This window comes from Rhinichthys klamathensis, unplaced genomic scaffold (assembly GCF_029890125.1).
Source record: "Rhinichthys klamathensis goyatoka isolate OS25496 unplaced genomic scaffold, OSU_Roscu_1.1 h1tg000036l_1, whole genome shotgun sequence".
In the NCBI taxonomy this organism is placed as follows: domain Eukaryota; kingdom Metazoa; phylum Chordata; class Actinopteri; order Cypriniformes; family Leuciscidae; genus Rhinichthys; species Rhinichthys klamathensis.
In genome coordinates, this window is record NW_026606584.1 from 9,237,032 (window position 1) to 9,258,542 (window position 21,511).

At 39.9% G+C, this 21,511-nt stretch overlaps 1 protein-coding gene across 1 annotated transcript in view; it reads right to left on the reverse strand.

Moving 5' to 3' along the window:
• hs2st1b (heparan sulfate 2-O-sulfotransferase 1b) overlaps positions 1–5,392 on the reverse strand; it is an 80,447-nt gene extending 75,055 nt beyond the window's left edge. Inside the window, exon 1 of the mRNA XM_056246253.1 lies at positions 4,958–5,392. Coding sequence (XP_056102228.1) covers positions 4,958–5,081 — 124 coding nt within the window. The 5' untranslated portion in view covers positions 5,082–5,392. The remainder of the gene's footprint in view (positions 1–4,957) is intronic.
• Between the last annotated feature and the right edge of the window lie 16,119 nt (positions 5,393–21,511).

The following is a 21,511-nucleotide window of genomic DNA, read 5'->3' on the forward strand; positions in this document are numbered from 1 at the left end:
AATGCTTGTTGTGCGATAAGTGAAAAGGACTTTCAGTTAGCAGTACGACTGTATAGTTAAAGTGGTTTGATAAAAGGAATGAAAGAAAGTATTCTTAGAAGGTCAAGTGAGCATATTCTGCACCACAAAACAGATGCAAAAATAATGATAATAACTGATTTCAAAATTACTAATCATTAGAAATTCTAATGCTGATTTGGTTAAGAAACATTTGTTATTATCAATGTTAAAAACATTTGTGCTGCTTAATATTTTTATGGAAACCGTGATACATTTTTTACAGAAAGTTCAAAAGAACCGCATTTATAAATCTTTAATGCATAAATACATGATGTCTGCTATTTTCATGCCTCCAAATGCATTTCTAGCAATCCGGTGAACTATTTGCACAGCATATCCGAGAGATTATGCTGCATATCATTGGCATCAAATGGATTTCAGAAATTCAGTCTTTCGGCGCTTTCATCTCTTTGCCTATATAGTACAACATTAGGAGAATTTTACGACGTGCAACGTGGGCTTTTTAAAGCGGAGCTATTCCTGTCACACTGCACACAGGCTTCTGCTTATTTCTCTTTGTGAGCTGCACAGCTGGTAGTGGAATGAGAATCAACTGATGTTGTATAATCTATTCTATGGCGTAAGAAAAACCCCAATAATAGACCTGTTGGCAGTGGCTGAACACCAGATTTATAGCTTGACAGTGATGCTTGTAACTTAGTGGAGTGGGAGGCAAAGCTAAGGGTTTTCCATCTTCTAATGAACCATGTCATGTGAGACAACCTAATAAGCATAGTGCAGAGTCTATAAATTCAAAGCCTGCACAGAGCAAATCAGATTTCACTCCTCTGTCAGTCCTGGCATCCTAAGCCTCAACAAACGTCCATCACAGGGTTAGAACGGCAGCATTGCTTTCAATTTAATTAACTCTCCACTTCATGGACTTATGATTAATATTTCCTCATCCATAATGCAGAAACTGGGCTCAATGCTAAATATGACAGCATCATTTGCACTGGTAACTGAGTGGCATGTTTATTCATTTATTTTAAAAGTGTCACTATATGTAAATGATGCCTGTCGTGCTATTTGCTTTGGTTGGATTCCATTTGTACCTTATGTACTTTACTAGCAAATGATTTGATTATTCCATAATAAAAGCAAGCATAGATGTTCGCAGACCTCTAGGATTAATTATCAAAATATTTTACTTTTATTTATATTATTAATCATTTTAAATAAACACACACAAACACGTGTGTATATATATATATAAAAAAAAATTATCTTCTGGAAAAACATTCAACATTGGTGTGTTTCCCACTTCAGAAAAATTATATTATGTCTGTCATGCTATTTGTTTTGATGAGATTCCATTAGGCCTAATTATTTGTTTATATGTTTTTAAGCACAAATGATCAGATTATTCCATAACAAAAGCTATCATACAGATGTTCGCAGCCATCTTTTTATTTATTGTAACTTTTATTAATACTATTAATTTTTCAAACAAACTTTTTTTTTTAAATAAATGTAAATATCTTATGTCTATTTCTGGAAAAACATTCAACAAAAACCATGTGGTGCTTTTCTCACTTCGGAGTCCAAATTAGGTTTTCCACTAGTAAACGTTCAAGGATTTCCACAGACCTAACTAGACTTCTACCCATTCTCTAGCAATCTTTTCAGTGCCAGACCAAATAAATGGACCTGTTTCAGCCGTTCTGCTGCACTAATGTGTGGATGCACCTGTGCTGCTTTGTCATGGGTCACTGGAGGATGTGTGTGATTAAACACGCCATCTTCATGCCTTTAATAGGAACATCAGCAGTGGGTATGGAGCTCACAGATGCATTATTATCACACCATTTGATACAAACAGAAAGCTCTGGATATTAAAATGCTCAGACAAAATGTATTCTATTCAAGAAATCGAGGTATGATCAACACATAATACACCACTATAAACATTTAGGCTATAATCAAAGCATGATTTCTAACAGTCAGACATCCCAGCCTGGATTCCCAGGTGACAACCAAAGATGCATTTGCTTTGCAAAACATAATGCATATGGTTGAGGAAAACTGACTGCATGATCATGATCTTTTTTGGGGGTTAAAAATTACCCCCAAAACATATTTGAGAAAACGCATAACCAGCCAGTGTTCAAAACTATCTGCTTGCCTTAGCTCGATTCAAAGCGGTAAGCTTGTAATAATGTTTTTAATTCCAGTGGTACTGGTGGATTTCCGCGGGAAATTCGAGCATATCTTTGCGTCATTACGTCACATCTGTACACATAAAGAAGGAGTCTCGGCTAGTATAAGCTATATTGCGTGTGAGGATGTTGGAGGTGGAGATTTATAGCCTTTTCTCACAGCACTTGATACAATTAAACTTATCAATTGTATGGCGGATGCAGAAAGGTTCAAACGACAATCACCAGTGACAACAGATTCACCCGCTGTAAAATGCAAAAGACTTCGTTCGGACTTCGGAGTGGCTACAGAAAAAAAGAGACTGCAACCGGACCCATGCGAAAACAAGGATATATCGGAAGGACATTACATGTAGTCACGCAACGCTGACGTTGTTAACATTAACAATTTGAGAACAATAATATGCACTGTTTTGCGTGATATGATAACTTATAAGCGATTGTTAGATTTAATCAGCGCGATTTACTGCAATGTCAGAACCAGAACAAAGGTGGATGTTTCTTACTAGCTCAGATGATATTTTCCGGTGAAAATTATTATGTTGGTCATACTTCCAAAAAGAATAATCTGTGATTCTGAATGACAGTATCCACACCGGCGTGGTGACTGACAGCTGCACATTCTCCTCAAACACTGTGTTCCTCCGCGCTGTGAGGTGTCGAGGGTGTTGAAGTACAACTCATGTAAAGTTGATAATTCCGCGAATGACTGCAATTGCAGATTTCGAACAGAGATGGCGACAAAGAGGAAAAACGCCAGACTGCAGCTTTAAGAGTTTGATGAAATCTACTACAAAATACCCTTTTGCTGAGTTTTTAATAGTAACATTTAATAGAGTATCTGTGCCAGTGAAAGAATATTGTTATGGTTTATGTTTAAAGGGATGGTTTACCCAAAAAAAAAAAATTATGTCAAAATTGAAAAGGTGCCCACAAGACTCTTTACTCCTCTTTATTCCAAGCCTTCTGGAGTCATATGATGACGATTATGTGAGGAACAGAACGAAACTTCAATTGTCATTCGCTACATGTACCAATCGACCGGCCAGGGACCGGATTTGGACAATTTTCCACATAATCGGCCCGAAATCAGTCTCTTGTCTTTCCGATTGGTCTTTTCTGTTTTGTTGCCAGCGGGACACAGGCAAAAACGTCAGCTTCGCACACACCCGCCTCATCTCATTCGCTCCGGTTATAGGCTAGTGCTTGTATTGCACACAATTTTAGTCATTCCCGCATGTTTTGTGCTCACACCAAAAGCGTGTGCACCACTGATCTATACAAGTTCTTTATTGTGAGTCGCAAGTACCAAAATTATTGGCTTAAATGGTCAAATACATACAAAAAAAAAAACTATGTCAAAATGCCTGTCTTGGCGAGTATTCAGCTAAACACAGTTAGTTTTGGTACGTTAAATAGAGAAACTGTATGTTGAGTAACAGTATATTGGATCCGTGCATAAACTGTTAAAGTGTCAGCTAGGGCTGTCACGGTGAAGGAATTTCCCTTGCGGTAATTTTGAGGGCTCAATAAACAGTCAATTAGGTCTTAACTGAAGGTAGGCTAAACAGTTAAGAAATAAAATGCATATGTAACAGTAGACTATACTGAATCAATACATTAACTCTTCAAGTGAAAAATATCCCTGCTGCTGTCTGCGTTTTTAATGTTAATTAAACAAATAAAGACAAAGAACAATCACTCATTGCTCTTGACTGAATAACATTTGTAACTTTAATAAGGATTTATCTGTTTCATGGCTGCATGGTCAATTTTTTTAAATAAATTATATTTAGAAAACAATTTTAAATTGTATTATTTCACATTACTGTTTTCCTGTAGTTTTGTTTTTTGTTTAAATGAATGCAGCAATGGTGAACATAGACTTTTTTTCAAAAACATTTAAAAAAACTAGTTTTCAAAATTTTGGCAGGTACAGTACCCAATAAAAATTATCATGAAGTTTTTATTAATCCATCTTTATTTCACCATCATTCACAATGCTTCGTAGGATTGTTGTTATTTCCCCTCAATAAAGCAGTTTATTACAGTCTTGGACCTTTGTCTTTTTTGTCCAATTTTCGATTTCTTCAAATTAAAGTTTGTAATGTTGTGATTCACCTCATATCTGGTTGGTTTCGGTCATGGCTTGTGACGACTTTTTTTTAAAATCCTAATCCTAAAAAAAACTACTTTCAGAATAAAAAATTCTGAAGAAGTGGCCACAGTTGCACACTGGAGGTAAAGATTCTAAACAAAATATCAGTCTTTCCCCTACACAAATCTATCAAACAGCTTCAAAAGACATGAAGAATAGCACTCTAAGTCTGACCTATAGTTCATTGGTGATATTGTATCCTTTTCAGGTTTGACATCTTTACTTACTATTATCCATTGACACTACATGGCAATGGCATTCTTCAAAATCTCTCCTTTTTTTGTGTTTCACAGAAGAAACAAATAAGAAGTCACAAGTCTGGAACAAGATGAGGGGTGTTGAATAGAATTTTCATTTGTGGGTGAACTATGCAATGCAAACTCATTTGTCGTCCTTGGCTTGCAGTTGTGTGTTTGTTGTAAAGGAGACAACAGACAGCAGAATGTGAAACCCTAATGAGCTTCCTACATTTTTTGGGCATCATGTGCACCTACACCAATCGAGAATCGAACGTGCATATCATGTCCCTATCATACTGGCTAGGTAGACAACAAGGTTTGAGACAAAACCGCAGTCTTACCCAGCTTTGACCGAGACTCTTCCAGCTTCTGAATCTGGTTCTCAATAAAAAGCATCGCCACTCCAAACGCCATAACAGCCAGCAGCTGGAACTTGGGTGGCATGATGATCCTCAGGAGCCCCATCTAAGTATCGGATGATTATCTACATGTCATGCCGTAAATTTGAATGAAAAGCGTGGATCAATCCGTTACTGGAGCAGTAATATCGACTCCGGACAGATGATCTCGATTATGCGCAGAGAACACAGTAAAGTTATAAATGTGGTAACCGAATACATCAAGTGCAAACAATGGCATTTCAGACGCTCATCTGTTAGCGGAATGTGGTATTCTGAAAAAAACCCTGGACTCTTGACTCTCGGTCTTAGTTGTTGCACATCAGCGCAGCTCCAATCGTCCACTGCTCTGCTCTCCTGCGTCAGTCAACACAGGGATTTTATTCCTCCGCGGACTGAAGTGAGGCGAGTGAACGAGATGACGCTTATAGCGCCATCTATCGATTTGGAGATTGACAGAAACGATCGCTGGGACTCACTTGCCTTATGCATAGTAAGATTAAGAATCCGTGTCTGCACCTCTAGTCCCTAGCCTACGCGTAGCAGTAGCCTATCATGAGCTAAATACTGGCCTAAGTGTCTGTCCCAAAAAAAAATATTTTCTTTTAGTAATTTAGTCACTTGGCCTTTTACGTTATGTGGCCAAGTCAAATATGTGTTAGGTTTTGTGTATCTCGCCGTTCTCTAAACGATATTTCAAGTTGTTGAGGCCTTTCTAAGTGATTTACAATTTTTGCCTACAACTTACATTTGGCTAAAGGAGATTTGGGGGTGGGCTCTTCTCAATAATTTATGAATAATATTAATAATAATAAATTATAATCAATAAAAACATAGGCCTACATGCGTAATCTACAAACATGCATACGCTCTTAAATGCTGGGGTCAGACTGTTTTTTGGCTTATTTTTTATATTTTTACCCAGGTTCTGGGTTTACTGTTCTATTTCACTCACGTTTTGAGAGAGAATAAAAAAAAAACATTAGTAGGAAATAATGAAGAACGCAATATGCACCGGCTAAATAAAACTGAGAAACATAACCAACTGAACATGTGATGATAAAACTGCATAATAGTTGAGAAGGCTGATTCTGGAGACCTCTCTATTTTAAGAATCTGACTCATATTTCTGAATGTAATTGCAGTGTCCTCCATGGGAATTATGTGTAGATGTATATAAGAATATCTGTATTTATTCTCTGCTGTACCAAGTGTTGTCAACACAGTAAAACCTGTAGAGGCAGGCAAACATTAAAATTGCCACTGGTCAAATCATGTAGATTTGGCTTCTTAAAATAACTCCTCTTACCGTTTGTCACACAGCAGGCACAGCGCTGAATTATCATGTAGGCCTATGTATGACTCTCATCTTCCATAGAAATATATAAAGCCAAATGTTTCCTCACAATCAGACTGCAGTATATGATGCACGTTGGAGCAACCAATAGCTTACTGCACATTCGTGGCCAGATTGTGATGTGTTTTAGAAAAAGAAAAAAAAAAAGGATCCACTGCTGAATAGAAACGTATGTGTCACAAACACAGGAGGAGACAGACAGGTTTAGGTGCACACAGTGTTTATTAAAAGCAGAGTGGTGGTGGAACAACGGGAACCAGATGATGGTGAGAGGATGGTGACTTGTAGAATGATGATGGTGACTTAGCTGGCGATGACTGAAGTGGATTCTCTGTGCAGGTGACGAGTGAACACGAAGACAGGCGGTCTGTCAGGATGACAGACGGACGACAGACAGGAGACTGGATACAGGACGAGACGATCTCAGGTGAGTAGATAGATAAGGAGTCTGACATAAAGCAGTGTATACTGCAACAAGACCAGACAAGGAGTGAAAGGGGCATATAAAGGGTGTGTTGATGATGGAGTGCAGCGAGTCAGTACTCTGGTGATTTTGAACGAGTGGGCGGGTCCTGGTGATTGAGTGATGATTGGGGCTCGGGGGGCTGGGCGGTCAGGGTGATCTTCGTGGAACTGGGTGAGTAGCAACGGGTCCAGGATGTCATCCCGAGACACCCATGAGCGTTCTTCTGGACCATATCCCTCCCAGTCGATCAGGTACTCAAGGCGGCCGCCCCGCCGCCGTGAGTCGAGGATGGTATGGACTCGGTACACTAGGTCCTCGTCAGCGACATCTGGAGGAGGAGGTACTTCGTCCGTGATAGGTTCTGTAGGGGAAAAGGGAAAGAGGTTCAGTGAAAGGTTTCAGGAGGGAGACATGAAATGAAGGTGAAATACGGTAGTGAGTTGGAAGGTTGAGCCTGTAGGCGACCTCGTTGACCTGCCTATGCAAGATGAAGGGACCTATGTAGCGGGGACTCAGCTTACGTCAGGGCAGGCAAAGACGGATGTCATGGGTGGAGAGTCAAACCTTTTGTCCCAGCTGGTATTGGGTGGCTTCAGCTCTACTGACATCCGCTTGGAGTTGGTGTCTTCGCACTGCCCGCTGGAGATGCACGTGCTCAGAGTCCCATACACTCTCACTCTCTTCGAACCAGTTATTGACAGCTTGAACCTCAGAGGGTTCTCTGGACCAGGGGGAAGTGAGGAGGTTGGTAGCCAAGAATACATTGGAACGGAGTAAGCCCAGTAGTGGATTGGCGCAGGGAATTCTGGGCATACTCCGCCCAGGGGAGGTAGCAACTCCAGCTGTCTTGGTGCTGGTGCCAGTATGACCGCAGATATCTCCCCATCTCCTGGATCCTGCGCTTAGTCTGGCCATTGGTTTGCGGATGGTAACCTGATGATAGATTCACTGAGACACCGAGGAGTTTGAAGAACGCCTTCTAAACCCGGGAGAAGAACTGGCGACCTCTATCCAATACGATGTCTTCTGGTAGACCATAATGACGGAATACTTGTTGGAACAGGAGTTCTGCGGCTTCGAATGCGGTGGGCAGGCCCTTGCTAGGGATGAGTTTACAGGCCTTGGAGAAGCAGTCAAGGACGACAAATACACAGGTGTGATGGTTAGACGGAGGAAGGTCTGTCATGAAGTCAATGCCAAGGTGGGACCAGGGACGTCTGGGTATCGGCAGAGGTACCAACTTTCCCTCGGGTAGCTTCCTTGGCGTGTTGGTGATGGCACAGAATGAGCACCCTCTGACATCGGGAGATATCCTGGGCCATGTTGGGCCACCAGTAGCGATCCTGTAAGAGCAAGAGGGTTCTCTGGCTGCCTGGGTGTACAGAGCCCAAAGAGGTGTGTGCCGAGTCCATGAGGGACAGACGGCAGGTGGATGGTACATACAACCGTCCCTCAGGACCTCCCGGCAGAACAGGTTCGGTGTGGGTGGCTTGGAGGATCTGATCATAGAGGGACCATTGGATTGGGCTGACTACCATGGCTGGAGGGAGAACTACTTCTGGAGGACAGGTTTCAGGTTCAGGATGATAAAGATAGGATAAGGCATCCGCCTTGCAATTCTTGGTACCGGGTCGGTAGGTCACGGTGAAATCGAACCGTGTGAAGAATAGCGCCCAATGGGCTAGTCGTGGGTTGAGCCGCTTGGCCTCTCGGAGATAATATAGGTTCCGGTATGACCTCGAAGCGGTAATGAGCTCCCTCCAGCCAGTGTCTCCATTCCTCCAAGGCGAGCTTGATGGTGAGCAGCTCATGATTTCCGATGTCGTAGTTCTGCTTCTCCGGGGCCAGCTTCTTGGAATAGAAGGCGCATGGATGGAGTCGAGGAGGCTCACCCTACCTCTGGTATAGCACCGCTCCATCCCGGTGGTAGATGCATCGACTTTGACCACGAATGGGAGTTCTGAATTGGGGTGCACCAGGATTGGAGCGGTCGTAAAGACATCCTTCAGGTGTTGAAAGGCTTTGGTGTATTTAACAGTCTGTGCGATAAGGGCCCGGTAGTCGATACACGGCCGCAAGCCTCCGTCCTTCTTGGCCACAAAGAAGCTGAATGCGGCAGGGGATGTCGATGGACGGATGAAACGTTGTTTGAGAGCCTCCTGAATGTACTCCTCCACGGTTTGATCACAGTGGATCCCTCCAGCACCAAGAACGAGATCTTCTCCTCATGCAGGCAGCCGACACGTAGCGTGACTGTGGGGGAGAAGTGGCGGACACGTCCACGGCCCAGTGGCTTGCCGAGGATGGTGTGAATGGCTAATTCTTGTGAGCAGTGTTTCCTCTGGAGGTTGAGTCTTTGGAGAAGTTGATAAGAGATGAAGTTCCCTGCAGACCCGGAGTTGATGAGCGCTTGCGTTGAAATGAGAAGTTTTGGGGTTAGAATTTGGACAGGCGTGCGAGTGAGAGGTGCAACTTTGGGCAGGAACTGGATGGTACCCATCGCTGGGCGTGGTGGTCGTATTGGGCAGTTGGTGATGATATGACTTTCTCCCCCACAATACAGACACAAGTGCTGTGTTAGTCTTCTTTGACGCTCAGCGTTTGACTGATGGTAAGTGTCTACCTGCATGGGTTCTGGTGCTGGAAGGGCGACAGATGGAGAGATGGGCAGAGGATGCGAAGCGGGTTGATCCAATGAGTGGGCTGAAAGACGTTGAGAGATATGCACAGTTTTCTGAATGAAACTCTCCAAACCGATGGTGTCATCATAAATCACCATCTGGTGGTGCAGTTCCGGGTTCAGACCCTGGCAAAAGGCTGTCAACAGGGCTGTCTCATTCTAGATGCCGCCAACGTGCGGAACTGCAGAGCATAAGCATTTATAGAAGTATTACCTTTGCGGAGGTTGAACAGCCGATCATGGACAGATAATTTTGATGCGGTTTGACCGAAGACTTCCTTGAAGTGACTGATGAAGGATGCCAATGAAGTCATGACCAGGCCGTTGGCGTGCCAGATGGATTGGGCCCAATGGAGTGCGCGTCCAGATAGCAGGGAAATCATGAAGGCGATACGCGCCTGTTCGGTGGAGAAAAGCTGTGATTGCATTTGAAAATATAGTGAACATTGTAGAAGGAATCCGCTGCAATCCTCCGCCTCACCGCTGTATGTCGCTGGTCGGGTCATGGGACTGGCAGTCATGACTGAAGTGGATTCTCTGTGCAGGTGACGAGTGATATTCATTTTTGAACAGAGTTGAGTGAATATGTCAAGTTCGTTGAATTTTGCCTTTTATAAACTGCAGGCACATTCATTGCATCATTCAAGTGCTTGGCATCCTTTGTGTCTCAATATAAGCACTGAAGATAACAAAGAGAGACAGTATGTCTCAAACAGACTGACCAAAAGACACAAAGGAGATGTTTGTAACAGCTTCTCTATTGCCAGACTTTCCAGTGACGCAAGCATTGATGAATATAGATTTTTTTCACCCCTTCTTTCAGGGGTGAATGATCAGTCTCTGTGTAAAGCAGAACATTTTTGAGCATTTACTGTGTGAAACTATGAAAAGCATGAAGCTATTTGGACCACTCTTAAACCCCCACCACACCATATTGTTTCCAAATGCTGCTTTCCTCAGTACTCTACGCTTATAATTTTCTGAAAGTTGTTTAATCCATTTTGGCATTGCACATTTCTTTTCATTTCTACACAATGAAAGACAGAAGTAAAATGTTATTCTCATTTATTAAAAAAAAAAAAAACTAAAAAAACACCCCATTCAACTTAGTAATGGTTTTATTTTGGTCGTATCTGGCTTTTATTAAATTTTTCTTTTTCATTAAAATGTGCTTAGTAGAAGTCATAAAAATGTGCAAAGCTTTTCCGTTATTTTAATACGTTATTTTACTTTCTTTTCTCGTGCTTACAGTTTAACTGGTCTTGTTTAACTGCAAGTTAGTGATGACAGCAGAACAGACAAAATGCTGTTTTATTTGTTGCACTTCAAGTTAGTGATTTATTTGTAATCAAGAAATTGAACATATATATAAAGACATATATTTAAATGTTTTTTTTTGTTTTGTTTTTTTTACATTTTTATTAACCAATATAATGTATTGGCTAAAATCTTTATAAGTGGCATTTCTCAGTTAATAATTCAATAATTTCCCCTTTTACATTACATGGTCAAGTCAGGGGTGTTAAGTTTAGTGCATATTAGAGTTATGTTATATGTTGTTTTCTTTTATAAGAACCTTTGGTAAAACTTTATTTCGATAGTCCCCTTTAGTCATTACAACTATACCATGTCATTATAGAGTAGACTGAATATCTGCTAACTCTTTATTGTGATGGTCCACCAACAGGTATTCAACTGACTATAACTTTGCAGCTACAGTACATATCAACTTTTTCAACTTATTATACGAACAAACCGTCTACTAATTCTCTAATGAAAGAAAGTATGAGACTATAGATTGTATACAAGAATATATTCTGTATACATAATTTTGTCTTATGTTATGTACATCACACTCAGTGTGCAGTCTTCTTTATCAAAAGGCAATTTATCCACAAATTCATACAAGCAGGTTTTTAGACTGTAATTTGGTTTCACCCTCCACTAGTTAGTTTTTGTACTGTGTTGTGAAGGTAATTAAACCTCTAATTTTAAAAAAATATATTTTTTACTGCTATAGGCCTCTAATTAATTTTTAATTGAACATTTAAAATCTAGGCCTACTCAAATTATATATTTTTTTAAAAATCTGACAAAAGTCTACATTGGTTAATAAAAAAATATTTTTTTAAGCATTTTTAACCAATATAGACCGAGTTAAATAATAGCACAAAGTGTCTGGCCCAAATAACATTTTGAGTATTTATTTTGTTCATATAAAATGTTTGGTTACACTTTATTTTGATGGTCCACTTTAGACTACCTCTACTAACTAAGTAACTTTGCAACTACATGTCAACTAACTCTGTATCAGTACAATACAAGATCAATACATTTTCATGAGATTATTTGAGATCCACACGCAGTCATGTTTTTTATGTTGTATTGTTGAGATGCTATAGTGTGACTTGACCAAAAGTAAGATCTGGAGCTTTTTTTTCTGGATTATTTCTTCTCTTATGAGTTAAAATATATTGTCCCTCATGCACTTTGAAATTACATTACTGCAGCAAAATTAGCAGTTGAGAGGCATTATGGAGAAAGGAGTAAAACAAAGACATAAGGGAGGCAACCTTAAAAGGATTACAACACTAATCAGCAGTAAGGCATCTGTTAAGGCAGTGAAAATACATATTAGAAGCTAATTAACAATGCATTAATCATGCCCAGACATCCATTATTAACCTCAAAACTAGTAATTAATAATAAATGCTTTGGCCTAAATGCTAATTTATTAATAGCAGTGAAAAAAAGAGAGATCTAGGTTCAGTGTGGCGTTTTCCTATTAAAAGTGTTTTACATAACTAAAAGAGCCTGTGGGAAATATGGAGTTTATTTTATATTAAGTAAGTGATGGTACATGACAATCCCTAAACTTCTAATGCAGTGTTTCTCAACCCTGTTCCAAGTGCACCAACACTACACATTTTCAAACTCTTCTTAATCAAACTCATTAGCTCGATAGTAGACACTCCAAGACCGCAAATAGATGGGTCAGAATGGAATCCTGGGTTATCTTTATTCACAATTCACACTGCTCATACTATATCCGGGGTTAACAATTAAGCAGAAACGACGTATATGAATGTGTTCATATACATTGCACAGTGTTTCCATGACTGCCCAAAGCGCATGAATATAAGGCATGCGATTGGTTGTCGGTTGCTAAACATCTAGTTGTAACATTCTAACACATCGCACAACGCATTGTTTCACACTGTACAGGTTTGCAAAATAAGTCGTATAAGGACTTTTAACCTGGGGTTTAGGAATATGCAGTGTGAAACAGCAGTTTATGAATACCCAGGTTTAACTGTTAACCCTGGGTATAGTATGAGCAGTGTGAAACGTGAATAAAGATTACCCAGGATTCCGTTTACACAGGGTTAGAATGACCCGGGTTAACTATTTCAAGAGTGAAAAACCCTATTGTGCACTGTTGGTGTGCCTCCAGGAACAGGGTTAGGAAACTGTTCTAATGTAAGGGGAGATGTACTCCTAATCGGGATGTACTGGGATGTAAACACACACACACAAAAGTCAGTTTGAAGAAGAATCCATGGGGGAGTCTAGTCTGCCCAACTGAGGTGGAGCTAATAGAGGAGGAGACCCAGGTGGAGCCGAGGAGACACAGAAACCGGAAGTCCATGGCATAGGCATAGTGACGACTGATGAAGGCTGAGCAGGAGGGACGAGTGAGTCCAGTGGATTTGTAAGGACGATGGTCCCAGGTGGAGCCAACTGGTCAATAGGCCGAGGTGGAGTGACGGGCTCAGCAGCCAGAGGCGGAGCCAGTGGAAGCCAGAAGAGTAGAGTAAACAGAGGAGGAGCAAAGGAACTGAGGGGAACCAATAGAGGTGGGGCCGGAGGACTGGCTTGTTTGGTAGAGGAGGTGGGAGAGAGAGAGAGAGGGTGGGATCATCAGAGGCACAGCACAGGAGACTGGAGCTGGGCAGGACCAGCGGAGGCGGAAGACCACAGGGAATAACCTCTTCTACTTAAAAGTCACTCACAGAGGCCAGGTACAGCTCACCCTTAGTGCTGTCACCCCTCAGCTTTCCTCCATGCCCTTATACTCCACGAGCACAGCAACTGGGACAGACATTGCCGGACGTTGCCACTGTTGCCGGCTTTCGCACCTGATGTGCTCAGGCGTTGGCTCTGGTGTAGGCATCGCGGTGGGCTCAGGCGTTTCGTCCATGGCGGGCTTTGGCACTGGCTCTGGGTTTGTGGCGGGAATGTGGAGGAGAGGGGAAGGACTAGGGAGGAGTTCCGAGGTGGGTGGGGTAACTGGAGCGAGGATGGGTGGTGACAGGATGATGGAAGTGGGCTGGGTAGGGTGTGGCTGAGTCAGCGAAAGGGCATAGTCCATGTATTATGGCCAGAGTGCAGGTGGTAGCTCCCACTGGCAGCAGTTGGAAAAGATAGTCATCCAGCCCACTGCAGAAACAGGTCTTCGAGGTGCCGTCGGTCCAGGCTGAGCGCGAGGAACTTCTCCACGTAGTCTTCCAGGGGACGGCCATCTTGTGCAAGGGAGAGGAGAAGGTCTTCAGAGGAGACAGGTAAAGGGACTGCTGCTATCCAATTTTTTACTCCATTTTTCTGCCACAGTATGGGTTGCAGCAAGTGAGAGTAGATGCAGAATCTAGTTGCAGCATGTATATTTAATTACAAAAGAAAAATACAAAAAAATGCAAGAGAAATGGGAGAACAACAAGGATAAAGCAAACCAATGATATCAATGAGAATGGAAAAGGAAAACTAAAGACTACATATACACAGGTAAACTAGAAACAAGAAACTACTAGTACCAGACTAGACACACTACCTTTTTTCTTTAAAAACAACAGACCCCTACACACCCTAAACAGAACAATCATGCATTTGGACTTAAAACCTATATAACCAGTAGGCCTAACTTATATAGCCCATTGTCAACTTCCCCATGAGACAACTACCCCCATTCTTCCCTGTATGTTCCCCCGTATATGTGAGGCTTACTTGAAACTTACTTAGTCATACTTGGGAATAGAATAAAAATTCTGTCCTGACAGCGAGACTGTGTGAAAAAAAGAGCTGTGCAAGTCAAGCACCTCATTAAACAGACAGTGAAGGATGAACTTGCTCAGAAGGGGCCAAAGCAGTCAGGCAGAGAGCAAGAATGGGATCTAAACATACCTTAAAGAGAATATGTTGAAATACATGTAAATCAATTGGTTTTCAAGCTAAACTGATTTAGAAGAACATAATATTTTGTTATTTAGATAACAAATATATAATAAAAAATTTTCCTTTGTCCATTTATTTGCATTAATTTGTTTTGCATTTTGTTTTACACACATGCATGATTTTTTTTTTTTATTCACCCTCATGAATTATTTTGCATTTATTGTTTAAAAACCATTAAATTACTTTGCAGTTTATTTTGGGAAAGCATGGCAAGATTTGAAATTGTGAACTGTGATGAATTGTTATTATACAGGTATTTATTGTAATTTTAATAAAGTGTTGTTGTATATATGTGTGTATATTCTATATTTGTATATGCTATACATATATAGTTATATATAATTATTATTTAAAAAAATATTTATTTATTATTTATTTGTTTGTTTGTTTTTGGTTGGCCCAGTTTAGACAATTACTGTGGGGACACATTTTCATAATCCTCTGCTTTCTCTACCACTATAATTAAAATAGTAATTAAATACCTCAGAATACTGTATGCTACTTATAGCCTATATGTTAAAATATATGTAGAAACAAAATTAGAGTTCATGTGCTTTCGACACTGTGGATCATCAATTACTTCTAAATAGGCTGTCATTAATTGGACTAGATCTGGCTGCCTGCAGATGGTTTGGAAATTATCTAACAAATAGAACACAGTGTGTTTCCACTGATGGTATCAAATCAGGTTTTCTTGATCTATTGAAGGGCGTTCCACAGGGATCAATTTTAGGTCCGGTTCTTTTTTCTATTTATATCAAAAATATTGGTTTAACTATAAACAACTGTCAACTTCACCTCTATGCTGATGATACAGTTATTTATGCTATTGCCCCTACAGCTGACCAGGCCCTTTTTGAGCTCCAATCTGCCTTTATAGCAATACAGAAGGCTTTTGTTGAATTGAAACTGGTAGTTAACGAGGGCAAAACAAAGTATATGCTTTTTTCAAATAGACAACAGAAAACAGGTGATGATTTATGTATTTGCACATTGGATGGTGCCTCTATTGACCGTGTTCATGTTTATAAATATTTGGGGACCTGGATTGATGACAGGCTTTCCTTTAAAATGCATGTGGATGAGTTGGTAAAGAAATTAAGAGTTAGAGTGGGTTTCTTTTATAGAAACAAATCTTGTTTTACTCTAAATAATAGAAAACAAATTGTTGAATCCACTTTTTTACCTCTCATTGACTAGACACAATCTATATGCATGCCTCTGCCTCTGTTCTAAAACCTCTCGATGCAGTATATCATAGTGCCATTCGTTTTATTACAGGGGACGGGTTTAGTACCCATCACTTTACCAGAAAGTAAATTGGCTGCCCCTAAAATCTCGTTTTGCACTTTTTGTGTACAAAGCTCTTTTGCACAAACTACCATCGTTTATTAATTCACTAACTGGCTGCTAGATGGTCTGGTTACCAGACCAGAGCTCAGGGATGGCTATTACTACAGATCCCTAAGATCTCCTCTGAATTGGGTAGATCGGCTTTTAGTTTTTTTGCCCCTCACATTTGGAATGAATTACAACCTTAAACTGGATGATCTGGTGCCTTTATGGCATTATAGACGTTTACTTGAAGGTGCTCTACGTAACTTTTAGCGGCCTCTAGTGGTGATGTTTCGGATTGCAACCAAATTTTACAAGAGCGCTCGTGCTCGAACTCTAGACAATACCGTCAATTACGCAAATATCTCGGCGAATACTTGACGGATTCGGCGAGCACCGAGCTCGTTGGGACCATCTAGTCGAGCTGAAAAGAACCATATAAGTTCCATAGTTTTTGGTGGTGTTTTCGCGGAGATATTAGCAGAAAACAATCGGGCGCGCTGCAAAATTGCGGACGCCGGTGACGTCACGATCTCAAAAGAAAATCGCTCGTATCTCTGGAACGCAAAGACCCAGAGAGCTCAAATTCGGGGGAGGAGGTCCCAGGGGAACCCTTGCCCGAACGCTAGAGTGGCGGGCCTTGGGGATGCCCCCTACCGGATCGCCGTTCGCTGGGACCCCCGATTTCGAACGGCTATAACTCGGGGAGCCGGGCGAGTTGGACCTCGGGGGTGGGCTCGTTCGAAAGGCCCCGTCCAGCACTACGAACGATTAGAGTCTTGGGAATATTGATCAAAGATTGACTGAGATATAAGCCGAAAAACGTGCGCCTTTAACCGGACGTAACTCCCTGACCGTCTACAATAGACTGTATGAGAGGCTCGGGAGCGCGCATGCACGTCACATCCGTTGGATTTCGCGGTAAATCTGACCCGGAGACTTCACATAGAAATAGGAATACTGGCCTTCAGAGATAATAGCAAAACTCGACAAGTGGATCATTTTAATGTGTGATTACAACCCCTTCACACACAGGCAATAAAAAAAGGATTCATTTTAGTAGAAAAGTTACATAGAGTAGAAAAGTTACAAAAAGTTTGTTTTATTGGATTGTTTTGCCTTTTCTTTTTAATTGCTTTTAATTTATTTTTGCTTGTTTACTGTACTGTACACCTACACAGGTCGTTGCTGTAAATGAGAACTTGTTCTCAGTCAACTTACCTGTATAAATAAATAAATAAATAAATGTGTTTAACTCACTTTTAGCAGGAAACCTTGCCACCATCTCAGACGTGTAGACTACTAATTTGTGGCGCCATCTTGTGTTCATTTACATTGTTGTATGGCAGTTTCTGTATTATCGTTTCTAAAAGTTAAATAAAGTTACAGCATTTAAGATTATCTTAAAGTTTTGACAGATTAACATGATTGTTATTTGACAAAAGCATATAAAATAACCGCTAGTTTGCAGTGGACTGGAAGCACATTTCCCTTACTGGTGATCAATCTAAGCTTAAAACATTTCTCTCTGTCCTCTCCTGAGTCTCCTCTGCCACTTTATGTTCAAAATGTGAGGACAAAATATTACCCAACATTTATCCAATTGATTTTATATTAAACTCTGTTCAGATGGTTTACTTTTCACATCATGTAACAATATAATATAATTCACAAATATAATATAATATAATACAAGTAGATGAACTAACAAATCTCGTGAAAACTGCCTCTTTGCTTATCCTCAGTTTTGGCTCCTGAGGTCATGAGTCGGTAGTCTCCATGGCAACAGGAAGCGCTTCTCTCTTAGCCCCGCCCATCAGCAACAGTTGCCAGCTGTTAACTTCTCCTTTCAATTTTTAGCTTGAAACTGACATCATGAATTGCTCCGGTTTTCTTCTTTTAACTTATAAACAACTTATAAACTATTGTTGTGACCTTTTATAATAGAGACAAAGGTAAGTGTCTGAAATCTCTGTGCATGAACTATTACGGTTATTAGTTACTTTTGTGTACAGTGTTATTGCCGTTGCCAACCGTTGATCGCAGAAACTGTTTAGCAGCTACACAGGTTACGTTACACATTTATGTCGTTATATTTATATCGATTTATACCGTTGCACTGTAATTAATAAGGTTACAGATCGATCAATGACAAATAAGGACATCCGAGATGATTAGAGCAATCTTTTAAAAATCTTGTTTAAATCCCATGTCTCAGTTCTTAGAAATGTGTGTCCATCACTGATCTATAAAGATCACCACTGATGTCTATGTTATAGGCTAACGTTAGTTACAACGTTTATACCATGTTTTTTTTTTTTTTAGATTAATGTTTAATGACTGTACATATTTCAAGTGGGGTAATTAAGTAAAAAGTTATTATACTTTGTTTGTTCTTAGTTTGGATAGGCTACAAACATTTTCCAAAACGTTTTTAAACATATTATTCATGGGAAAACACACCCTCACTGGCCACTTTATTAGGTACACCTTGCTAGTACCAGGTTGGACCCAATTTTGCCTTCAGAACTGCCTTAATTCTTTGTGGCAAAGATTTAACAAGGTGCTGGAAACATTCCTCAGAGATTTTGGTCCATATTGACATGATGGCATTACAGCAGATTTGTCGGCTCACATCCATGATGCAAATTTCCCATTCCATCGCATCCCAAAGTTGATCTATTGGATTGAGATTTGGTGACTCTGGAAGTCATTTGAGTAAAGTGAACTCATTGTCATGTTTTAGAAACCAGTTTGAGATGATCTGAGCTTTGTGACATGGTGCATTATCCTGCTGGAAGTAGCCATCAGAAGATGGTACACTGTGGTCATAAAGAGAGGGATATGGTCAGCAGCAACTATAGGTAGGCTGTGGCATTTAAACAATGCTCAGTTGGTACTAAGGGACCCATAGTGTGCCAAGACAATATCCCCACACCATTACACCACCAGCAGCCTGAACCGTTGATACAAGGCAGGATGGAACCATGCTTTAATTTAGTTTATGTCAAATTCTGACCCTACCATCTGAATGTTGCAGCAGAAATCAAGACTTATCAGACCAGGCAACATTTTTCCAATCTTCTATTGTCCAATTTTGGTGAGCTTGTGTGAATTATAGCTTCAGTTTCCTGTTCTTAGCTGACAGGAGTAGCACCCGGTGTGTTCTTCTGCTGCTGTAGCTCATCTGCTTCAAGGTTCGACGTGTTGTGCTTTCAGAGATGCTCTTCTGCAGACCCCGGTGGTTGCTTGAGTTACTGTTGCCCTTCTATCAGCTCAAACCACTCTGGCCATTCTCCTCTGACCTCTGGCATCAACAACTGCTGCTCACTGGATATTTTCTCTCTTTTTTGACCATTCTCTGCAAACCCTAGAGATGGTTGTGTGTGAAAATCCCAGTTAATCAACATTTTCTGAAATACTGGCACCATCCTGTCTGGCACCAACAACCATGCCATGGTCAAAGTCACTTTAATCACCCTTCGTACCCATTTTGATGCTCAATTTGAACCTTTTGATGATCTTGTCCATGTCTAAATGCATCGAGTTGCTGCCATGTGATTGGCTAATTAAATATTTGCATCAACGGGCAGTTGAACGGGTGTACCTAATACCTATATACAGTATATATATATAGAAACATCATGTATGGTATTTGTATGGTATGGTATGGTATGGTATTAGGGTTCCTCACTGTTGTTTGTTTTGGTCACATGACAATAAACTGTATCCTGCATCTTGGTTATGCCAGACTGACATTGATCTGATTTTATATTTCCAAACCAAAATACTTTATTCTTTAGCCTATTTTTTTTTCTTTAAAAGAAATAATAATAAAATAGAATGCCAAACTACTTATACCAGCATTTTCTTTAAAAAAAAAAAGAAAAAGAAAAAAAAATCTGAATTGAATTTAGAAATTGAAACCATGTTGATCATAGAAAAAATCGAAAAATTGATCATAGTTTTTTTAAAAAAAATTAATTTGATTGCCTCTTTAACAATGTGGCCTGCAAGAGAAGGCTTTGTGTTTTGATCAAATATAATTCGAACTTGAAATTCTCTGAAAGTTTTTGATTATATCACATTATCGTTCTTTGATCCTTTAATTGCTATTAACAGAAGCGGATGCTGATTTTGGTCAATCAATCAATAGGACCCAGAGAAAATTACTATATATTACTATTGATTGCCTGATGCAGGTAAATGGCCTGGTAAGCTGCTGAGATCGTGCAGTTAGTTAAGAGTAAGACCAGTGATTTACAGGCGTGGCTGGTTGTCTAGAAACAGGGGAAGTGAAATACTATAAGCTGCTTATCAGAGGGGTTGTGTTTTGAGTTGCAGAGAGACGGTTTATTGTTGATATGTAAACTAAGAGGCATCAAACTCAGTTCAGACACCATGACACTGTTTCATAGGAGCGAGATGAACCCTTACCAAGAACATTTTCAGGTAAACAGCCGAACAGATTTGTATGTGCAAGAAAATTGCTCTTTAAGAAATAGGAGTTCTCTCTCAAATACAATACTCACTTAATAGATCTATGTTTGGTTCTGTTGTTATGGCTGATGTAATTAATGTAGGCTTGCTATTAAGGCTAATGAAGGCTATATCATATCTACTGCACATATATATACAATTTGTATTGAAATTGACAATGGCTTTAACAGTTGTCATAGAGATGGACTTTAACAATATGTTGTCTGCCATATGCAGAAAAGAAAAGTATTTCCTTCACTCTTTATAGCTAAAAGAGGGCATGTGCCTGTGCGTTTGTATATTTTGGGAATATTATCTCTGAGACAGTGGTTCCCAATTGTGTTTTAGAATAGGGGGAAAAAAAAGAAAAACCTTTGCCCCTTCCTTTTAAAAATGATATGTAAAATGAATAATAAATAATAATAAATGATCTGTTTTAAGCTTTACTGAAAATGTAAACTGCATGTTCTCTCAGCGTTTCAATGTTTTGCCTTCATTATTCTGTAAACATTTCTACATTGCTGAATATGTAAAACATTTTAATAGTCAAAAATATTATTGTAAATGGCTCAAAGAAAATGAATTAAAAAAACAGGTGATACTTTGAAACAATGCAATAGCATGTGATGAACAGTCTGAAATTTAAGATGTTTTTCAATGAAAATCTCACCCTCTGCCATTTATACTAGTCAAATGTTGTTTTTTTATGTTTTTGGAAGAAGTCTCTTTCTCTCTCTTTTTAACTTTGATTTTTATTTGAATAGTGGAACAGAAATACAAAATAACCGAACAGACAGATAACCATGGTATCATGTAAAATCCGTATGTCCTTTTTATGCAGTTATCTTCATGTTAGTGGTTACTTTCTCAATAGTCCCGAAAGAAAGAAAGACATATGAGAAAATAAACTAAAAAGAAATAAGGCGGGTTAGAGAAAGAAGTATCTTATGC